Source organism: Dendrobates tinctorius, unplaced genomic scaffold, assembly GCF_039654945.1.
Source record: "Dendrobates tinctorius isolate UK_male_01 unplaced genomic scaffold, ASM3965494v1 ptg000140l, whole genome shotgun sequence".
Taxonomy (NCBI): domain Eukaryota; kingdom Metazoa; phylum Chordata; class Amphibia; order Anura; family Dendrobatidae; genus Dendrobates; species Dendrobates tinctorius.
The window spans coordinates 1,702,143-1,723,160 of record NW_027361808.1 but is presented as its reverse complement, the minus strand read 5'-3'; the positions used below and the strand labels follow the sequence as shown (position 1 = coordinate 1,723,160).

General features: G+C 44.6%; 1 protein-coding gene across 1 annotated transcript in view; it reads left to right on the top strand.

The window, feature by feature from the left end:
• UNC93A (unc-93 homolog A) overlaps positions 1-21,018 on the top strand; it is a 284,218-nt gene that overhangs the window by 96,716 nt on the left and 166,484 nt on the right. The window contains exon 2 of the mRNA XM_073545094.1: positions 12,839-13,020. Within this exon, the coding sequence (XP_073401195.1) occupies positions 12,839-13,020 (182 nt within the window). The remainder of the gene's footprint in view (positions 1-12,838; positions 13,021-21,018) is intronic.

Sequence of the window (21,018 nt, the reverse complement as noted above, 5' to 3'; positions counted from 1 at the left end):
AGAGATGTAGATCTGTGTGTCATCAGCATAAAGATGATACTGAAAGCCATGAGATTCTATGAGCTGTCCCAGGCCAAAGGTGTAAATAGAGAACAGCAGGGGCCCTAGGACTGAACCTTGTGGGACTCCGACAGATAGGGGGCGAGGTGAGGAGGTGGTGTGTGAGTGGGAGACGCTGAATGTCCGGTCTGTTAGGTATGATGAGATCCAGGAGAGGGCCAAGTCTGTGATGCCGAGGGATGAGAGGGTCTGTAATAATAGGGAATGGTCCACTGTGTCAAAGGCAGCCGACAGGTCCAGGAGGAGGAGGACAGAGTAGTGTTGCTTGCTCTTGGCAGTTAAGAGGTCATTGGTGACCTTAGTAAGGGCAGTTTCAGTGGAGTGGTGTGACCGGAAGCCAGATTGTAAGCGGTCGAAGAGGGAGCAAGAAGAGAGATGGGAGGACAGTTCAAGGTAGACATGTTGTTCCAGTAGCTTGGAGGCGTATGGGAGAAGTGATATAGGGCGATAGCTAGATACAGAGGATGGGTCAAGAGAGGGCTTTTTGAGGATAGGTGTGATGGAGGCATGTTTAAAGCTTGAGGGGAAAACACCAGTTGTTAGTGATAGGTTGAAGAGATGGGTTAGGGTTGGGATGAAGACTGTGGTGAGGTTTGGGATGAAGTGGGATGGGATCGGGTCGAGTGCACAGGTGGTGAGATGTGATCTTGAGAGTAGAGTGGAGAGTCGATCTTCTGTAATGGTGGAGAAGTTGGTTTTGAAGGTGGAGGGCTGGGAAGTCGGGAGGAAGGGCTCTGGGGGTTGTTGACCAAAACTGTCCCTGATGTTATCAATTTTCTGCTTGAAAAATGAGGCAAAGTCTTCAGCTGAGATGAGTGGGGAGGGAGGAGGTGCTGGGGGGCGGAGGAGAGAATTGAAGGTGTTGAATAACTGTTTAGGGTTGTGAGACAGGGAGGATATGAGAGATGAGAAGTAGGTTTGTTTAGCTGTGGCGAGTGTGGTCTTGAAAGTAGTGAGGGACTGTTTGAATGCGATGAAATGCTCGTTGGAGTGGGATCTTTTCCATCTGCGCTCAGCAGCCCTGGAAGCTTGCCTCAGCTCTTTGGTCAGGCTGGTGTGCCAGGGCTGTCTGTTGATTTTGCGAGTTTTGGTATGTGTAAGTGGGGCAGCGGATTCCAAAGCTACAGCTATTGTGGTGTTATATAGAGCGGCAGCGTCATCCGCATTGTGTAAGGAACTTATATCTGTAAGATATATATGTGTGTGTGTGTCACTCACATCTATACATCTATCTATTCTATGTGTACAGTATGATCTATTCTATCTATTCTATTCTAACCTGTCATGCTGTGATTTTACTATACGCAGCAGAAGGAACTTATCTAGATGTGTGGTGAGCAATTTGAACCCTCAAGTGCTTCACAGAAGTTTATAACGTAGAGCCGTAAAAATAAAAAATCATATTTTTTCCACATAAATGATCTTTTCGCCCCCAATTTTTTATTTTCACAAGGGTAACAGGAGAAATTGGACCCCAAAAGTTGTTGTGCAATTTGTCCTGAATATGCCAATACTCCATATGTGGAGGGGAACCATTGTTTGGCCGCATCGCAGAAGCGTTTTATTGCAAAAAATAGTTTTTGCATCACCATATGTTGAGAGCTATATTTTTTTCCATATTTTGGCCCACAGAGTCATGTGAGGTCTTGTTTTTTGCGGGATGAGTTGACGTTTTTATTGGTAGCTTTTTCAGGCACATGCCATTTTTTGATCAATCACTTTTTATTCCGATTTTTGGGAGGCAAAATGAACAAAAGCCAGCAAGTCATGAATTTCTTTTGTGGTGGGCGTTTATACCGTTTCGCGTGTGGTAAAATTGATAAAGCGATTTTATTCTTCGGGTTAGTACTTTTACAGCAATACCTCTTTTATATCAGTTTTTTATGTTTTGGTGCTTTTATACAATAAAAATTATTCTATATAAAAAATAACTATTTTTTGCATCGCTTTATTCTGAGAGCCATAACTTTTTTATTTTTCTGGTGATGGAGCTATATGGGGGCTTGTTTTTTGCTGGACAAGATGACGTTTTCAGCGGTACCATGTTTATTTAAATCCATCTATTTTATCGCGTGTTATTGCACTTTTTGTTCGGTGGTATTATGATAACGAATTGCTTTTTTGCCTTTTTAGTGGTGTTCACTAAAGGGGTTAACTAGTGGGACAGTTTTATAGGTCGTGTCGTTACGGACGCGGCAATACCAAATATGTGTACGTTTATTGTTTAGATTTTTTTTCATTCAAATATTTATTTATTGATATAATAAATATTGTTTTTTATTATTTTTTTTTATATTTTTACAATTATTTATTTTTTTAACTTTTTCTTACTTTTACACTTTGTTCCACTACAGGGCAATCATTTATGCAGGCTGATCGCTTATATGGCATGGCGATAAAGCAGCATCTGCATGCCACAGAAGCTGTCAATGCTGCACTTACTGCACTGACCTGAGAGACTTCCTGATCATGCACTGCTCATGACAGGAAGTTTCTCCACTCTGGTAACCCAGATGTCATCATGACGACATCGGATTACCATAGCAGCGATCGGAACCCCGCGTCACACCGCGGGGTCTCCGATCCCAAGGTAAAGGGGCTATCAGCCCTTCTGCTGGCACCAGAACGCTTGGATCTTGTTTGATTGAGGTGTTCTGTGGATTAAAGTGAGACTGCTCCTGACACTTAGTGTCGAGTCTGAGAATCAGCTGACACCCGGCCGTGATCGGCCAGGCATCATCATGTGATTGGAGTTACATGACCAGATCCATGATGCTGAGTGCACTTTTGGGAATGTTGTTAGAAGTGTTGCTAAGTAACAAACATTGCATCACCATCTTGTGACCAGAAGGGGCGGGATTTAAGGTCACATGTGTGAGTCCATGACACTGATTGCATCTTCAAGGAGTATTACAGAGAAAATCATATGATATTCAGTGTGTAACCTGAAGTAGAGCTGTCGGTTACAGTTAGGCTATGTGCACACGTGTGGAATTCCCATGGTAATTTCAGCGGGAATTCTGGAAATTCCATTCCACGGGAAACATGTGAGAAATCTGCATTTTAAATTCCTGCATATTTCCCGCGGAAAAACTAGCAATTTGCAAGCGTAATTAGCTTGCAGAATACTAGCGTTTTCCAAGCGATCTGTAGCATCGCTTGGAAAACTGATTGACAGGTTGGTCACAATGGTCAAACATAGTGTTTGACCAGTGTGACCAACTTTTTACTATGAGGCTGCCTATGCGACATCAGTAGTAAAAAGATATAAAGGTTAAAATAATAAAAAAATAAAAAATCTTGCTTTTCTCACCTTCCGGCGTCCCGCGCAGCGTTCCCGATCATCGAGATGCTCCCGGCAAGTCCCTTTCCCCGGGATGCCTTTCGACAATGACCTTTGATGACGCCGCGGTCTCGCGAGACCACTACGGTATCGCGAGACTGCGACGTCATCAAAGGTCATTGTCGCAAGGCATCCCTGGAAATGGGAGTTGCCGGGAGCATCGCTGAAGCCTGGTGACGCTGCGAGGACCGCCGGAAAGGTGAGAATAACATGATTTTTTTATTTTAATTCTTTTTTTTAACGGGGAAATGGTACCCAGACGGTGGCTTAGTGGTTAGCGCTGCAGCCTTGCAGCGCTGGGGTCCTGGGTTCGAATCCCACTAAAGGACAACATCTGCAAGGAGTTTGTATGTTCTCCCCGTGTTTGCGTGGGTTTCCTCCGGGTACTCTGGTTTCCTCCCACACTCCAAAGACATACTGATAGGGAATTCAGATTGTGAGCCCCCATTGGGGACAGTGATGAAAATGTGTGCAAAACTGTAAAGTGCTGCAGAATAAGTTAGCGCTATATAAAAATAAAGATTATTTAAAGATTATTACCCAGATCCTGGAGGAGAATCTCCTCTCCTCCAGACTGTGGGTACCATCCACAAATGTTCTGCATGGTGGGCACAGCCACATGCAAAGTAAGCAGAACAATGCACTCCTATGTGTGCGGATTTCCACACAAAGAATGAACATGCTGCGTATTTTTCTGCGATGCAATTACACCGTGGAAAAATGCGCAGCATGTGTGGAATGCCATAGGATTGCATGGGATGCTTTTTTCTTGTGTTTTCGTGGCAAAATCGCGCATTTAAAAACGCCGCGAAACTGCAAAAAAACACTACGTGTGAACTCAGCCTTACTGTGAATGTTACATATGATATATGACAATATGGTAAATGACACTGACATACAACTGTCCGTGCGTTTTTGCCCTGCATTTTTCAACATTGACTTCACTCCAATAATTCAAAAATGCTACAAAACTGCGGCCAAAATGCACCAAAAATGTGCATTTTGCAGCTATGTTTTTCCTGCCAATAGATGCAGAAATAGTGCAGAAATTTTACTCAATGTGTGCACATACTGGTATTATCGGTATTATGTTGCTCATTCATAGATTATTACATGGTCTGGAGTACATTTCCTTGGTATATAACCCTCAAAACTGTATAGCCTTTATGAGTCTAGGAGTATGAATACATAACAATTTGAACAGAATGTGTATGAGGCCCTCCTTTGTGTCTAAGGCTAATTTCACACTTGCTTTTTTTGCAGCGCGTTTTTAGTGCAAAAAAAACGCATAGAAAAAACGCATACAAATGCATACAAATGCTGCGTTTTTTTCAAGCACTTTTATGCGCATGCAGGAAAAAAACGCAGCGTTTTTATGCGTTTGTATGCGTTTTTAGTGCGTTTGCGTTTTTTTACAGATTTTTGGACAACCCCCAAAAAAGAAAAAAAAAAACATTCAACAACACACAAGACCAATGGGACGTCAATGTCGGTGTGGTATGTTAATATATAGACCCTGTCTACAGTATTCTTCAGATTTGCTTGATTCTTCTCGTGTCAACATGGATCTGCGCTGGAAGAGTTTTCACTTCAACTTGGATTTGGACATCGTGATGGCTCAGGTGTATGCAGTAGCTTGCCATGAACAAAGGAAGAGAGAGAGGCAGCAAAGACGGCAGCGGCGGCGTATGTGGATATATCTGATTGTTGAACTACGGGAGAGCCGTGGGGCATACCACACCCTCTACAGTGAGCTACAGGCAAACCCAGAGAAATTTACAGATTATATCCGGATGTCCCAAGAAAGCTTCAGGGATTTGCTTGCTCGTGTCCAACAATCCATCCGGAGACAGGACACACAGCTCCGTCGTGCGATTCCTCCTGAGGAACGGCTACTGGTGACATTACGGTACGTAATATTTAAAAACCAAGGGGTGCGGTCTGATGGGGTTTTTTTAAATTTAGTATTCAAAACCTTGGGTAATTAGTTTTCGTGAATGTACTAATATTTTATTTTATAGTTTTTTAAAATAATATACATAAATATAATTTTACTTCTTTGTCTGTTCACAGATTCCTGGCGACTGGAGAAACCCTATCTTCACTACACTTCCAGTACCGTATTGGAATCTCTACCTTGTCTGGAATTGTTGTGGACACCTGCCGGGCTCTCTGGAATGTTCTTTGTCCAGAATTTATGCCCCTGCCCACCGCTGAAAAGTGGATGGAAATTGCTGGCAAGTTCTGGACAGTATGCAATTTCCCCAACTGTTTGGGAGCTGTTGATGGTAAACACATACGGATCATCAAACCCAAAAGAACAGGATCTGAGTACTATAATTACAAAAAGTACTTTTCCATAGTACTCATGGCCATTGCGGATGCCGGATGTATGTTTGTAGCAGTGGACATTGGAGCATTTGGCCGTGGTAATGACTCACAGGCTTTTAAAAACTCAGACATGGGCCAGAGGTTGTATGGCAACCAATTTAATTTCCCTATGCCACGGCCTCTTCCTCACACCGAGGCTCCGCCACTGCCCTTTGTAATGGTTGGGGATGAGGCTTTTCAAATGTGCGCAAACTTACTGAAACCCTACTCCAGCCGGGACTTGGACCACACCAAAAAAATAGTTAATTACAGGCTGACCAGGGCCAGAAGAACTGTCGAGTGTGCTTTTGGGATTCTTGTCTCCAGATGGCGAATTCTCAGCACGGCCATTAATCTTAAACTTGAAACAGTCGATGAGGTGGTGAAGGCCTGTGTGGTTCTACATAATTTTGTGATGGCTAAAGAGCACCCGACCTTTGAGCTGGACGATGATGCTCCTAACCCATTGCCTGAATTCACTCAGCACCCTCTCAGGTCATCCGTTGAAGTTGGCCAAATGAGGGACCAATTTGCGGCCTACTTTATTTCTGATGTAGGACGGGTGCACTGGCAAAATGAAATGTTGTAAGAATGTTTTCGTTTGTTTATGGTAATAAAAAACCTTATTTGATACCATTACTGAGTGCACTATATTTTTTACACTCCAATTAAATAAAAAACTTCCCATGTATACCGGTGAATTTTTTGATGTTCTCACACCTGGGCAGGTAAATACACATATGAGTTAAAATGCAGCATTGCTAGTCTGCGTGAAATATATTGGAACGTAAGCAAAGTTGCATGTTAAATATGATGTGTATTAACCAGGCCATGATTGATAACTATAACCAGGCCATGATTGATAAATAGTTATGATTATGACTTTTGAGTGACGTTGGTAGGATCGGGTTTCAGGAAACCAAATTTTTTCAAAAGAAAATTGTCCAACTAGTGTAAAAAAAAGTATGTGATTCGATCAAAACCCAACCCCAATGCAAGTCAATGGGGAATAAAAGTCAGCATTGAGTGGATGAATGTAATCAGCTCAATTCCAACTTTTATTTAACATTAAAATTGTGGTAGTGTTTAGAAAGAAAATTATTTTTTTAGAAACAAACTTATTTTTTTATACAAGTTTCACCACAAGTTTCACCAGTTTGTTTTTCAGGAAACCAGATCCTAGTCGGTAAAACTCTAGTTATTATAATAGGCCTTGGTATGACTATACTAGGCCTTTGTATTTAACACATGATTATACTAGGCCTTGGTATTTATTATACTAGGCCTTGTTATTTCACATATGACTATACTAGGCCTTGGTATTTAACACATGATTATACTAGGCCTTGGTATTTATTATACTAGGCCTTGTTATTTCACATATGACTATACTAGGCCTTGGTATTTAACACATGATTATACTAGGCCTTGGAATTTATTATACTAGGCCTTGTTATTTCACATATGACTATACTAGGCCTTTGTATTGAACATATGTTAAATACAAAGGCCTAGTATAGTCATATGAGTAGACTAGGCCTTTGTATTGAACATATGTTAAATACAAAGGCCTAGTACAGTCATATGACTTTGCCTTGGTTTTTAACATATACGTGTATTTACCCATCAGTGTGTGTGAGCGGCGCCAAAAACATTAATCAAACTTTGTAATGGTGAACCACAAATGTACATTTATTTTTAACCACAAAAATATAAAAAAACTTTATTTTTTTCGGTGTTTGGGGGCAGATGGTTGCAATTTGGGGGTGTGCAGGGAAGATGCAACACTTGCAGTTGAAGACGGTGTTTGAGGGGAAGGGGCAACAAAACTTGTGGGGGAGGTAGTCCAGTTAAGGGAATTACACTAGGAACACTTGGAGGAGAGGAAATAGGTTCAGGAACATTTGTTCGAAGTGCATGTCGCCGTAGGCTTGTCTGCCTGGACCTACTTTGCCCCAATGCCCGCCTTGATTGATTTTGCCTAGAACTTGGGGCAAATATTGAATGGAGGTCCCCCGTCTGCTGCTGTGGCTGCTGCTGCTGTGGCTGCTGCTGAGGTGGCTGCTGCTGCTGCTGTGGCTGCTGCTGCGGTGGCTGTTGCTGCTGTGGCTGCTGCTGATGCTGCTGATGCTCCTGATGCTCTTGGTTGGCAGTGCTCGTCCTTGCAGGAGGACTGGTGGCGGCAGTGATGGTCCAGGTTTGCGGAGTGGTGGTGGCAGGGCTAGTACATGTTGTTGTAGCGGCAGGGCTGTTCCACGTTTGCCTAGTGGTGGCTGAGCTCCACGCTTGCATGAGGGTGGTGGTGGTGCTCCAGACAGGAGCAGCGCTTGCCATGGTGGTGTTGGTGAAGTGACCAGCTGCACTCAGACTTGTGGTGGTGTAACGGTGGGTGTCCTGGTTTGAATAGAGGTGTCCGTGCAGTGGTATGCAGCACAAGTCGGTAGTAAGGTGAAGTGAGTCAATGGTGGCACAGGTGGAAATGACACCACTGACTGCTGACCGTACCGATTATGCTGCATACCCTGCAAGAAAGCATTGTTGCAGGCCTGCAGCACATTCAGCTGTTGCTCAGGACTAAGGTGTTCCGCCATGCCCTTTTCAATCTTACTAAAAAAATAGTGTGCTGGTCTGTTGAGGTCGGCCTCCAGACGGTCAAGGCGCTGTTCGACAGAATTGAAGCGGTGTTCAAAGTGGTTAAAACCATGTTCCATGAGTGCAAAACCGCTTTCAACTCTGTCGGACAGCTACTTGAGGCTGGCATTAAAGGCCTCGCTCAAGTGCATAAACTAGGGCAAGACATTCCTGTCCAAGGCCCTCTGCCGCTGGCAGGTAGTGCCCGCATAACCAGTGGCAGAGACCTGGGACAGGGGAACACCTGATGGCCCAGCTTCCTGGTCACCAGCTGTGTGTGTGGCTGACCTGCAAGGTGCTTCCTGGCTGTCGGATGGCTGGGACGGGTCAGAGGACGTCCGAGGAAGGACCGCTCCAGGGCCAGGTTGCAGGGTGCTGCTCCAGATGCTGTGGAAGAAAGGAAAATCATTACTACCATGCCTTTACAAGAAGCATCAGCTGTGGATTAGAAACACAGATTAATTTAAAATAAAAACCCAAAATTTTGAATACTTACGATCTCGTGGCAAGGACCGGTCTTAGGAACTGCAACGCGTGATAGTGACGGTATCTAGTTCTGGTCCTTGACGCAGATCCACTGCGAACCTGGCCCTCAGCACGAACATCACTGTTAAAGCGGTCCTTGATCGAACGCCAACGTGTTCGGACTTTGTCCACTGTTGGAAAAAAATAAACAGTGCCATCAAGGACAACAGTCACTGCGGCACAATACAGCAATACAATACTCAAAGCAGTCACTGTAGAGCCCGATGACACTGTTGGGTTTCCTGCTAGAATATATCTAGCACGAAACCCAACAGTGTCATCAAGGACAACAGTCACTGCGGCACAATACAGCAATACAATACTCAAAGCAGTCACTGTGGAGCCCGATGACACTGTTGGGTTTCCTGCTAGAATATATCTAGCAGGAAACCCAACAGTGCCATCAAGGACAACAGTCACTGCGGCACAATACAGCAATACAATACTCAAAGCAGTCACTGTAGAGCCCGATGACACTGTTGGGTTTCCTGCTAGAATATATCTAGCAGGAAACCCAACAGTGCCATCAAGGACAACAGTCACTGCGGCACAATACAGCAATACAATACTCAAAGCAGTCACTGTGGAGCCCGATGACACTGTTGGGTTTCCAGCTAGAATAAATCTAGCAGGAAACCCAACAGTGCCATCAAGGACAACAGTCACTGCTGCACAATACAGCAATACAATACTCAAAGCAGTCACTGTGGAGCCCGATGACACTGTTGGGTTTCCTGCTAGAATATATCTAGCAGGAAACCCAACAGTGCCATCAAGGACAACAGTCACTGCGGCACAATACAGCAATACAATATTCAAAGCAGTCACTGTAGAGCCCGATGACACTGTTGGGTTTCCTGCTAGAATATATCTAGCACGAAACCCAACAGTGCCATCAAGGACAACAGTCACTGCGGCACAATACAGAGCAGGGAAATACTTACTAAACGCCTTTTTGGAGGATGCTGTGGCACTGTCCCAGCCATCCATCAACGCTGCGGCCACCTCATTCCATAGCCGCCGTGTCACCACATTGTCCTTGTACAGCCGGTCACGGCTGTCCCACAACGGGGCACGCTCCTGGACCAGGCTGATGAGCTGCTCATTATCCAGGTAGACGTCTTCATCCCGTTGTGGAACCTAGACAAAACACATTCATTAGAATAATCAAATTTAAATTGAATAAAAAGTAAAAAAAAAATACAGAAAAGATGAAAAACAGAAGATAAAAAATAAAGAACATTACAAATCATTTCATACATACATTCCGTATCACCACCGGGACTTGGCTTCGCTGCTCCTGCTCTTCGCCCTCAGTAGTCCCGTCCGCATAAGATGCTGATGATGTCTTAAAAAAAATAAAAACAAACGTAAGAGATTTGGAGTAGCAGCAGATATACTTACCAGATGCACGAAAATAATCACCTCACGGTCTGCTTGCGCCAATTCCTGCCGCGATGGGGAATATTCTGATTTCGAAGACATGCTGCATGTAAAAATAATAAAAATCCTTAGTACATACACAATTGAAAAGGACTGGCATACGATGTAATAATACTCACATTCTTGACGCTGATAGAAGATGGGTTTGTTGATGAATGTCTGCTCTCCAATCTGTCACTGTAGTTGTGGTACAGTGTTGGCAGACACCTCCTTTATATAGACTTTTTTTTTTGGACTTTAGAATTTTATAACTTGTCTAAATAGTGGACACCACAAAAAAAACGCAGCGCTAAAAAAACGCATACATGCACATGCCAGTGCGCACGTATGTGCATCCATAGGCCATAATGGCCTTTTTTAGCGCAAAACGTGCGCATACGCTTTTTTGAAGTGGCTGGGCGGACAAAAAAATGCAACATGTAGCGTCTGGAAAATAAAATCGCACACCACAAAAAAACGCAGCGCACGAAAAACGCATACGTGCGCATGCCAATGCGCACATGTGCACGCCCATGTTAAATATAGGGGAAAAAAGCGCATGCGCACGTATGCGTTTTTTTCAAGCGCAAAAAAACGCAAATGTGAAACCAGCCTAATACAGGGTGTATCTGAGTCCCTAATTTTTGGCAGTTTTTGCTTCCTTCAGAATTTCAACTGAAATTTTCCATTTTTTTTTTTAATTCACTTTAGGTTTGCTTAAATTATATATTTTTTCAAATCCTTTTTACATCTTGCTTTATATATAAGTCATTGTACAAGATAGAATGTTTCTTAACATTTTTTTCTGTAAAATGCAATTTCTCATTGGTTTGGAAGGTTTTACTGTCAGTCCTGGAGTGGAGTAAAAGTGTGACACCATTGTTCTCAGCAGCGATCTAGGAGTCAGAGATACTTCCAGGAGTCTTCCCTATTCTTTTCTGCTTACATTCAGAACTTTTCTCATCCATTTGAACATTTTCACTGCCTCCCAGACCTCTTTGCAGGGTCTGCCGGAAAAAAACTTTGCTTTTCTATTGACTCCCAATATACTCCATACTCGAAATGAGCATGCGAGTATTAGCAATTGGTCAGTTCAAGCAATGAGCACCCGAGCATTTTAATGCTCCCTCATCCCTATCAGAAACACAAAGCTAGCCCTAAAATATATAAAACTAATTAGTAAAAGAAGTTTGTGCTGTAATGATGATCACAGCAACATTCTGTAAGTACTAAAAGTACTGTCACACTTAGCGATGCACCAGCGATCCCGACAACGATATGGATCGCTGGTGCATCGCTAAGTGGTCGCTAGTGAGCTGCCACACAGGCAGATCTCACCAGCGACATCGCAGCGGTCGGGGGTCGCTACTTACCTGTCGCTCGACTCCACAGCTGGAAGCCCAGCAGGAAGCTGACGACGAGAAATGGCCCAAGCCGTTCTCACGTGATCAGCGATAACCAGCGGGGGAGCCGGTCGGAGGTAAGTATCACATGCTGCTGCGTCACAAAACCAGTGACGTTATAGCGATATTGCGACGCGATATCGCTTAGTGTGATGGGGCCTTTAGATGTACAGTATGCAAACATTGAATACACAGTATGAAATTTAGATTGTATTGCTGGTAAATAGAATTTAATTATAAAATGAAGATACTTAGCACACAAATTGGACAATCCATAAGAGCTCACCGGCCTTACTATGATGGGATCTTATATTTATCAGACCTGCCTCTCAACACATAATTCTCAGTAGAAGCACACACAAAAGAGTACAATAACCCTCTGTAAGTGCTAAGATGTATGCAAACATTAAATAAATCAAATTTTGACTGAATTACTGCTATACAGAATATCATAAACTTTGAACATACAATTATGAGAGCCCACCAGCCATGATAAGGCATGATGGGATCCTAATTTAATATATATCACACATGGGCAGCACGGTGGCTCAGTGGATAGCATTGCAGCGCTGGAGTCCTGGGTTTGGTTCCCAACAAGGAAAACATCTGCAAGGAGTGTTTGCGTGGGTTTCCTCCGGGTACTCTGGTTTTCTCCCACATTCCAAAGACATACTGATAGGGAAAGTAGATTGTGAGCCCCATCGGGGACAGCAATGATAATGTGTGCAAACTGTAAAGTGCTGCGGAATATGTTAGCGCTATATAAAGATTATTATTATTATACTTTTCCCGAACTAGAAGCCTACAATGGAAAAGGATGTAGACAAAAATTCTACATTTTGTTATAGTTTCCTATGATTTCTGTACACATTTTTGAGGGACGCTAGATAAATATTATGACATTCCCACAGTTTCTCCTATTTTTTTTTTTAAATATTGGTATTGTTGCTTTCAATTTTATTTACAGTTGAAAATCAAAATGTGTCCTTGTACAACTTATCAAATTGTAGAGTTTTCCACAGAATATCATAAACGCCATAACGACAACATTTGTTTTACTATTTTTTGTGTGTTTTTTTTTTAGAGCAGTCTTAATGCGGATGAAGGTCTTGGAGTCGCTTCACTCAGTATCATCTATGCAGCATTAATCATCTCTTCAGTGTTTGTTCCTCCTATTGTAATAAAGAAAATTGGATGTAAATGGACAATTGTTGCCTCTATGTGCTGTTATATTACATACTCTCTTGGCAACTTCTACGCTAGCTGGTAAAGTATTTTATCCTATAAAATGGTCCAAAAAATGTATCAGTAAATGCTATAGAAATATGTATATGAATAATTTATGATAAGTTAAAGGGAGTCTGTCACCCACAAAGTGCCTTTTAGACTAACTATACAGTAACATAGGGGTTAATGCTTTGATCTCAGTGCAGCCTCTTCCCTGCACACCTGGGGCTTATTATGGTGGCCTCTCATTGGTTCTGGGAAAGCTTCTTATAGCCTCAGGAAGCTCCCATCCCCGTCAGTTATACTTTCGCCCTTGGCAGAGTTGTGTTGACCCCTGAGTGTTTTTGTGCTGTGTTCTGGTTGCGTGATACTTTGTGTACGAATCTGTCTGTCTGTTCTCTGGATATTGCTTCTTGGATTCTGCTTGGTACCTTCTATGTCTGTTTGGTTTTGACCCCTGCTTGGCCCCGACTATCCGTTCTGTCTCATCCCTGGTACTTTACTGCTATCTCTGTGTATGACCTCCGTTTTGCCTGACTCTGAGCATTCTTGTAGTCGTGTCCTGCCGATCTCTGGAAGCAGGATGCTAAGTCCTGCCCCTTGCAGTCACATGACCGTAGGTCCTTCACTGCTTGCTAAACTTCAGCGTCCCCAGGTCCTGTTTGTCTGTACTTTCCGGCCATACCTGACCCCGGGCCCCCCTACAGTGCGGGTGAGTCCCTGCTCAGCAGAGGCTGCACGCCAGCGCTGACAGGACCCTGACATTATAACTGACCATTAAGTTTTTGGGGGGTTTTTGTGCAGAGAATTATGGATTCCATACAGTCTCTGGCTGACCAGATGAAAAATCTGAGTCAGATGTTTCAGGGTTTATCTCTGGAGCAGCAAGCTCTTGCTTGTTCACAGCAGCAGGTTTCTGAGACTGTGGGAGGGGCTTTATCTGCTGGGTCTCTGGGGGCTGGGGCCAGTGATGTTGTTCCGGTGTCCCCAGAACCACCTGTTAAACTGCCTGACTTCTTTTCTGGGAACAAAAAGGAGTTTAGGATCTTCATGGAGAGTTGCAAACTTTTTTTTAGTTTGAGACCACGTTCCTCTGGGGATGAAAACCAGAAGGTAGGGGTCATTATGTCCTTATTAAGTGGGTCCCCACAAGCTTGGGCTTTCTCCCTTCCTCCCACTGCCCCTGAGAGAGTGTCTGTGAATGCATTCTTTGAGGTCCTCGGGCACATATATGATGAGCCTGATGGAGTGTGATTGGCAGAGGACATGGTGATGAGCGTCTGTCAGGGGAAACACTCGGCTGAGTGGTTTTGTACTGAATTCCGCCACTGGGCTGCAGAGATCTCTTGGAGCGATGCCGCACTTCGAGGTCTCTTTTGCAGAGGATTGTCCGAGCGGCTGCAGGATGCCTTGGCGTTACATCCCCCACCTAACTCTCGAGGACACCATGACCCAGGCCGTCCGGATGGACCACAGGCTGCGGGCCAGAGGGGTGATGCAGGAGGAGACTCCATTGTTCCCCAGAGGAAAAGAGACAGCCCCTGAGCTCATGGTCGCAGGCGCCCTCTCCCTGAAGGATACGGAGAGGAAACGCCGGAAGGACAAGCAGTTATGCTTTTACTGCGGTAAACCGGGACATTGAAAAAGGGAGTGTCCTGATTGCCCGTCTTCGACCCGGTCAGCGGGAAACGACTAGGTCTGGGTAGTCAGTGGAGAGACTACTCAGACCCTCAGGTACCCTTTTCCTCATTTTCTAAAGTTTTACTTCATGTGGAAATGTTTGTGAACGGTTGATCTTTTCCCTCTACAGCCTTCGTGGACTGCGGATCATCCATTAATCTCATTGACCCCCAATTGGTCACACGCTGCAAGATAGGGACAGTTAGGCTCAAGGTTCCGATCAAGGTGGTGGCCATTGACTCCTCCCCCCTCACTAAAGAGGGAATTCTTTTCATGTCTGATTTATTTGCGCTCAGAGTGGGCGCTACTCATGTGGAAAACCTAAGTTGTTTGGTTCTGGACAATCTACCTGCAGGGTTGGTGCTGGGCATGCCCTGGTTACAGCGCCATAACCCAGTTATTAACTGGAAAACGGGGGAGATTGTTCAATGGGGGTTTAATAATTTTAAGTTGTGTGAAGAATGCGCACTGCTGGTTGAACCTGTTAAATCTGTGTCTGTATCATCTATCGAGCTGGAAGGTATTCCGGAATACCTGAAGGACTTCGAAGATGTATTCTCGGAAAGCGAGGCCGAGACGTTACCGCCACATAGACCCTTTGACTGCGCTATCGAGCTGGTCCCGGGGGCTAAATTACCTAAAGCCCATCTGTTTAATTTTTCCAGCCCTGAGCACTTAGCTATGAAGTAGTACATTGCTGAAAGTCTGCGCAAGGGACACATACGTACTTCAGTCTCACCTGTGGCGGCAGGTTTCTTTTTTGTAAAGAAAAATAATGGCGGGTTACGTCCCTTTCTCGATTTTCGTGAGCTTAATCAGATTACTGTTTGGAATACATACCCCCTTCCGTTGATTCCTGATTTGTGTAATCAACTATCAGGGGCAAAATGGTTCTCTAAACTGGATCTTCGGGGGGCATATAATTTGATAAGGGTCCGAGAGGGGGATGAATGGAAAACTGCGTTCCTCACGTCCGAGGGACTGTTTGAAAATGTAGTCATGCCGTTTGGTCTTACCAATGCCCCCGCCATATTTCAGAATTTCATCAACGTGGTATTCTCGGATCTCATTGTTCGTTTTGTTATCTACTTAGATGATATTTTGAAATACTCCTCTGACAGGCATTCTCATCTGGAACATGTACGAACTGTTCTCCAAAGACTGAGGTAAAATCATCTGTTTGCCAAATTGGAGAAATATGTATTTTCTGTTCAGGAATTGTCTTTTTTGGGATTAATTGTGTCCTGTGAGGGTTTTCGCATGGACCCCAAGAAGGTGCAGGCCATTGCGGATTGGGTGCAACCCCGAGATCTTAAGGGTCTTCAGCGCTTCTTGGGGTTCGCCAATTATTACCGCAAATTTATCCAGGGGTTTTCGCAGGTGGTCAAACCACTCACAGATCTAACATGCAAAGGTGCAGATGTGAGAAATTGGTCCTCGCTCGCAAAAGAAACCTTTGCGACTCTGAAAAAATGTTTTATGTCTGCTCCTGTGTTGGTACAGCCAGATCCGTCCAAACCATTTGTGGTGGAGGTGGATGCCTCCGAGGTAGGGGTGGGGGCAGTGTTGTCCCAAGGGCCTGCCACTCTTACCAACCTCAAGCCATGTACTTTCTTTTCCAGGAAGTTCTCTGCTCCTGAAATAAATTATGATGTAGGCAATAGAGAGCTTCTTGCGGTCAAGTTGGCGTTTGAGGAGTGGAGGCACTTTTTGGAGGGGGCCAGTCACCCGGTAAAGGCCCTTTTACATTTAGCGATGCACCAGCGATCCAACCAGCGATCCGACCCGGTCAGGATCGCTGGTGCATCGCTAAATGATCGCTAGTGAGCTTTCATACAGAAAGATCTCACAGCGATGCAGCAGCGACGCAGCGCACGATACTTACCATTCACACACAGCGATCCTGCGTCCTCCCGCCCGCGTCCAGCGTCGCTCGTCGTCACAGCAGGAAGTCTCAGCAGGAAGCGCCCGACGAGAAATGGAGCCGGACATTCTCACGCGATCAGCGATGGACAGTGGGGGAGCCGGTCGCTGGTAAGTATCACACATAGCGATATCGCTAGCAATATCGCTATAACGTCACAAAATCAGTGACGTTTTAGCGATATTGCTAGCGATATCGCTTAGTGTAAAACCCCCTTTACTGTGATCACTTATCACAAAAATTTGTCATACATTGAGTCTGCTAAAAGACTAACCCCCAGACAGGCCCGTTAGTCTCTTTTTTTCTCGTTTCCAGTTTACTATTACATTCCGTCCAGGATCAAAGAATGTCAAGGCTGACACCTTATCTCGCAGTTTTCATCCTGTGTCTTCCCCTGAGCCACCTTCCTCCATTCTGCACCCTGGGGTTGTGTTAGCAGGGATCTCGTCTGAATTGGAACGGGAAATTGAGGGGGCCCAGCCACTGGCTCCTGCCGCCAAGCCAGGGTTCAAGTTGTTTGTCCCAGAGCAACTTTGCCTTAAACTCTTGCAGGAGTTCCATGAATCCAAGCTGTGTGCTCACCCTGGTATATCAGTCACGCGTCTGGCGGTGGCTAGGATCTTCTGGTGGCGTACCCTTGGTTCTGATATAAAGAAGTTCATTTCTGGTTGTGGGGTCTGTGCTCGTTCTAAAAGCTCTCATAACCGGCTGGCGGGGGAGCTGATGCCCTTGGCAGTTCCCGAAAGACCATGGACCCACCTGTCCATGGATTTTATTACCAATCTTCCCTCTTCCAGGGGTAATACGGTGGTATGGGTAGTGGTGGACAGATTTTCAAAGCAGGCTCAATTTGTACCCCTATCCACATTACCTTCAGCTGAGACCTTATCCAGATTGCTTGTTCAGCATGTGGCCCCCTGAATGTGGTGTCTGATCGTGGTGTGCAGTTTGTGGCTAAGTTTTGGGTGCTTTCTGCAAAAAATTAGGGATGTCTCTGTCCTTTTCGTCTGCATACCATCCCGAGAGTAATGGTCAGATGGAACGCACTAATTAGTCTCTGGAACAGATCCTCAGATGTCTGACTTCTGCTAGACAGAATGACTGGTGTGATATACTGCCATTGGCTGAATTTGCCTTCAATAGTCGGGTGAGTCAATCCTCTGGTATGTCTCCTTTCTTGATCAACTATGGGTTCAGTCCTCAGTTTGGTGAGTTTTCTCGTCTAGATTCGTGGTGTCCCGGGGCTGAGGACTCTGTTCAGCGGTTAAAAGATACATGGGCAGAAGTCCAGCGGCGTATATCTAGGTCTCAAGGCAGGTATAAGTTTTTCGCGGACAGGAAATGAACACCTGGTCCCATGTTTCAGGTTGGAGAGAAAGTTTGGCTCTCCACGCGAAACATTAAGTTAAAGATTCCATCAGCCAAGTTGGGCCCCAAATTCATTGGCCCGTACAAGATTGTGGAAAAAATCAATCCAGTGGCGTACAGGCTGGGCCTTCCACCCTCTTTCAAGATCCCTAACGTCTTCCATAAATCTCTACTGAAATCTTTTGAAGCAGTCAGGGGAGAATCTGAGTCCCCTGCTCCTCTGGTTTCGGTTGATGGACATGTGGAATATGAGATTGGTCATATCATAGATTCCAGGTTGGTACGGCGGTCAGTACAGTATCTGGTTCATTGGAAGGGGTATGGGCCAGAGGACAGGTCTTGGGTGTCGGCCCGGTTTATTCATGCGGATCGCCTGGTTTGGGCTTTCCATGCTAGGTACCCAGGCAAGCCTAGGGGTCCAGAGGCCCCCTATTGAGAGGGGGGTACTGTCATGATACCAGTGCTGGTTGACCTGCACTTCTGGGGTTAATGTTTTGATCTCACTGCAGACTCTTACCTGCACACCTGGGGCTTATTATGGTGGCCTCTCATTGGTTCTGGGAAAGCTTCTTATAGCCTCAGGAAGCTCCCATCCCCGTCAGTTATACTTTTGCCCTTGGTAGAGTTGTGTTGACCCCTGAGTGTGTTTGTGCTGTGTTCTGGTTGCCTGATACTTTGTGTACGACTCGGTCTGTTCTCTGGATATTGCTTATTGGATTCTGCTTGGTACCTTCTATATCTGTTTGGTTTTGACCCCTGCTTGGCCCCGACTATCCATTCTGTCTCATCCCTGGTACTTTACTGCTATGTCTGTGTTTGACCTCCGTTTTGCCTGACTCTGAGCATTCTTGTAGTCGTGTCCTGCCGATCTCTGGAAGCAGGATGCTAAGCCCCGCCCCTTGCAGTCACATGACCGTAGGTCCTTCACTGCTTGCTAAACTTCAGCGTCCCCAGGTCCTGTTTGTCTGTACTTTCCGGCCATACCTGACCCCGGGCCCCCCTACAGTGCGGGTGAGTCCCTGCTCAGCAGAGGCTGCACGCCGGCGCTGACAGGACCCTGATAGCTGCATTATACTCTATGAGTGGGTTGCCATATATTCTATGGAGGGGTTACATTATATTCTGTGGAGTGGCTGCATTATATTCTGTGGGGTAGCTGCATTATGCTCTATGGGGTGGCTGCATTATGCTATATGTGGGCTGCATTATACTGTATCGAGGACTATGGGGAATATATTATATTATGGGTGCATTATACTATGATAAGTGAATTGTACTACATGGATGACTATGGCGGTAAATTATAATATATGGAGCACTATGAGGAGTGTATTATACTATATGGAGGACTATGGGAAGTGTATCATACTATATGGAGGACTATGGGGCACATTATATTATATGGAGGACTATGGGGTGTAAACTGTAGATCTGCTGCTGATAACATGATACTGTATGGGGACAGATTTATCCATTAGTTATTGTTCTGTCCCCATCATTCTTCCTCAGACGGTGGAAAGAGGCCGGGAAACAAGTGTTGAACGACTTCAATATTGTCGATCACACTCATTTAGCAGCCTGAACTCAGCGCATATAAATACAATAGAAATGCTTCTGTGTAATGTGCAATATGTTAGCATTTGGGGCCCCATTTTAAACTTTGCCTAGGGCCCCACTTTGCCTAGAACCGGCTCTGGCTCAGCTAACCATCTAGCGGTACTGAAAAATATAAGTACCAAACTCAGCTAACCACTGAGAGGCACAGAAAATATAAGTACCAAGCTCAGCTAACCACCGAGAGGCACAGAAAATATAAGTACCAAGCTCAGCTAACCACCGAGAGGCACAGAAAAATAAGAAGTGTGCAATACCCTATTAAACCTGCAGGTAATAAGCACGTGGGTTCAGCTTGCCCCGCAACTGACCCATGCTAACCGCACATGTGGCCGAGACAGGTGCTAAGTCAAGCGGAAAGGCAAAATCTACACTACCTATCTGAAGCTGACCAGTGCTAACCACACAAAAGCATACAGGCAGAGCGGTAGAGTATCCACCCACACACACCAAAACGCAAATGACGCTTGCACGCCCGCGTGCACCGTTAGAAGCCTTTTATGCGCTAGGCTCCACCCAAAACACTCACGCCTAGATGGTCAATCCAGAGCTGCCACATCACCAGAGCAGTCAGCGTCCAACCTTCAATGACAAGGCTCCACATCATGGACATGCTCAGTAAGGTGATCTCTGAAAGCTGAATGCTGCTGAAGTCCATATTGTTCCTTTTGCCCCTTTGCTACCTTTTTAATGAGATACCCTTTGTATGTAAATATTTTTTGGTGAATCATTTTTAATTATATTGTTTAATAAAATATTTGATATCTTAATTTTCTTTTGTTGATGCCTCATTTTCCCTTTAAACAATTGGGTATATTGTATTATTTGATTATGTAAGAGGTTAGACTACATATCTGTCGGATTTTGTGGTATAATAGTTTTTATTGTCTGTACATGTCCTGAATATGTCGGCGCCATAGAAATAAAATTATTATCATAACTAAAATAATTGTTAAAATAGATGCAGTGGAGAGCACTTAGATAATGTGGAGACACAAAAAAGGCCACTAAAAAGAGGAGGCACAAGAGAGGTATTGTTTTTATGTGGAGGCACTATTATTTTGCAGAGGCACAGAGATTTCCTTGTGCGGACACAGAGGGGGCTATATTACTATCTGAGGGTACAGAGTGGGCACTATTATACCGTAGTATGGAGGTGCAATAGTGACGCTATTACTATACAGAGATACTGTACAATGGGGGCACTATTACAATGTGGATTACAGAGAAGTTACATTCTGCAGAGAGAAAGACCTGGTAGCTTCTACTATGTGGTTACTGTATGTTAATATCATAGGTCTTAGTACAGTGGTTTTTGATAATGATAGATGTAGTGGTGATATATGGCATGATATTGATTGGCTACAATGCACTGTGGTGGTAATTTGTGGTCAGTGTTTGATGGTATTATTTTCTAATGTATGGTGATGGTGATATTATTGCTAAATTTC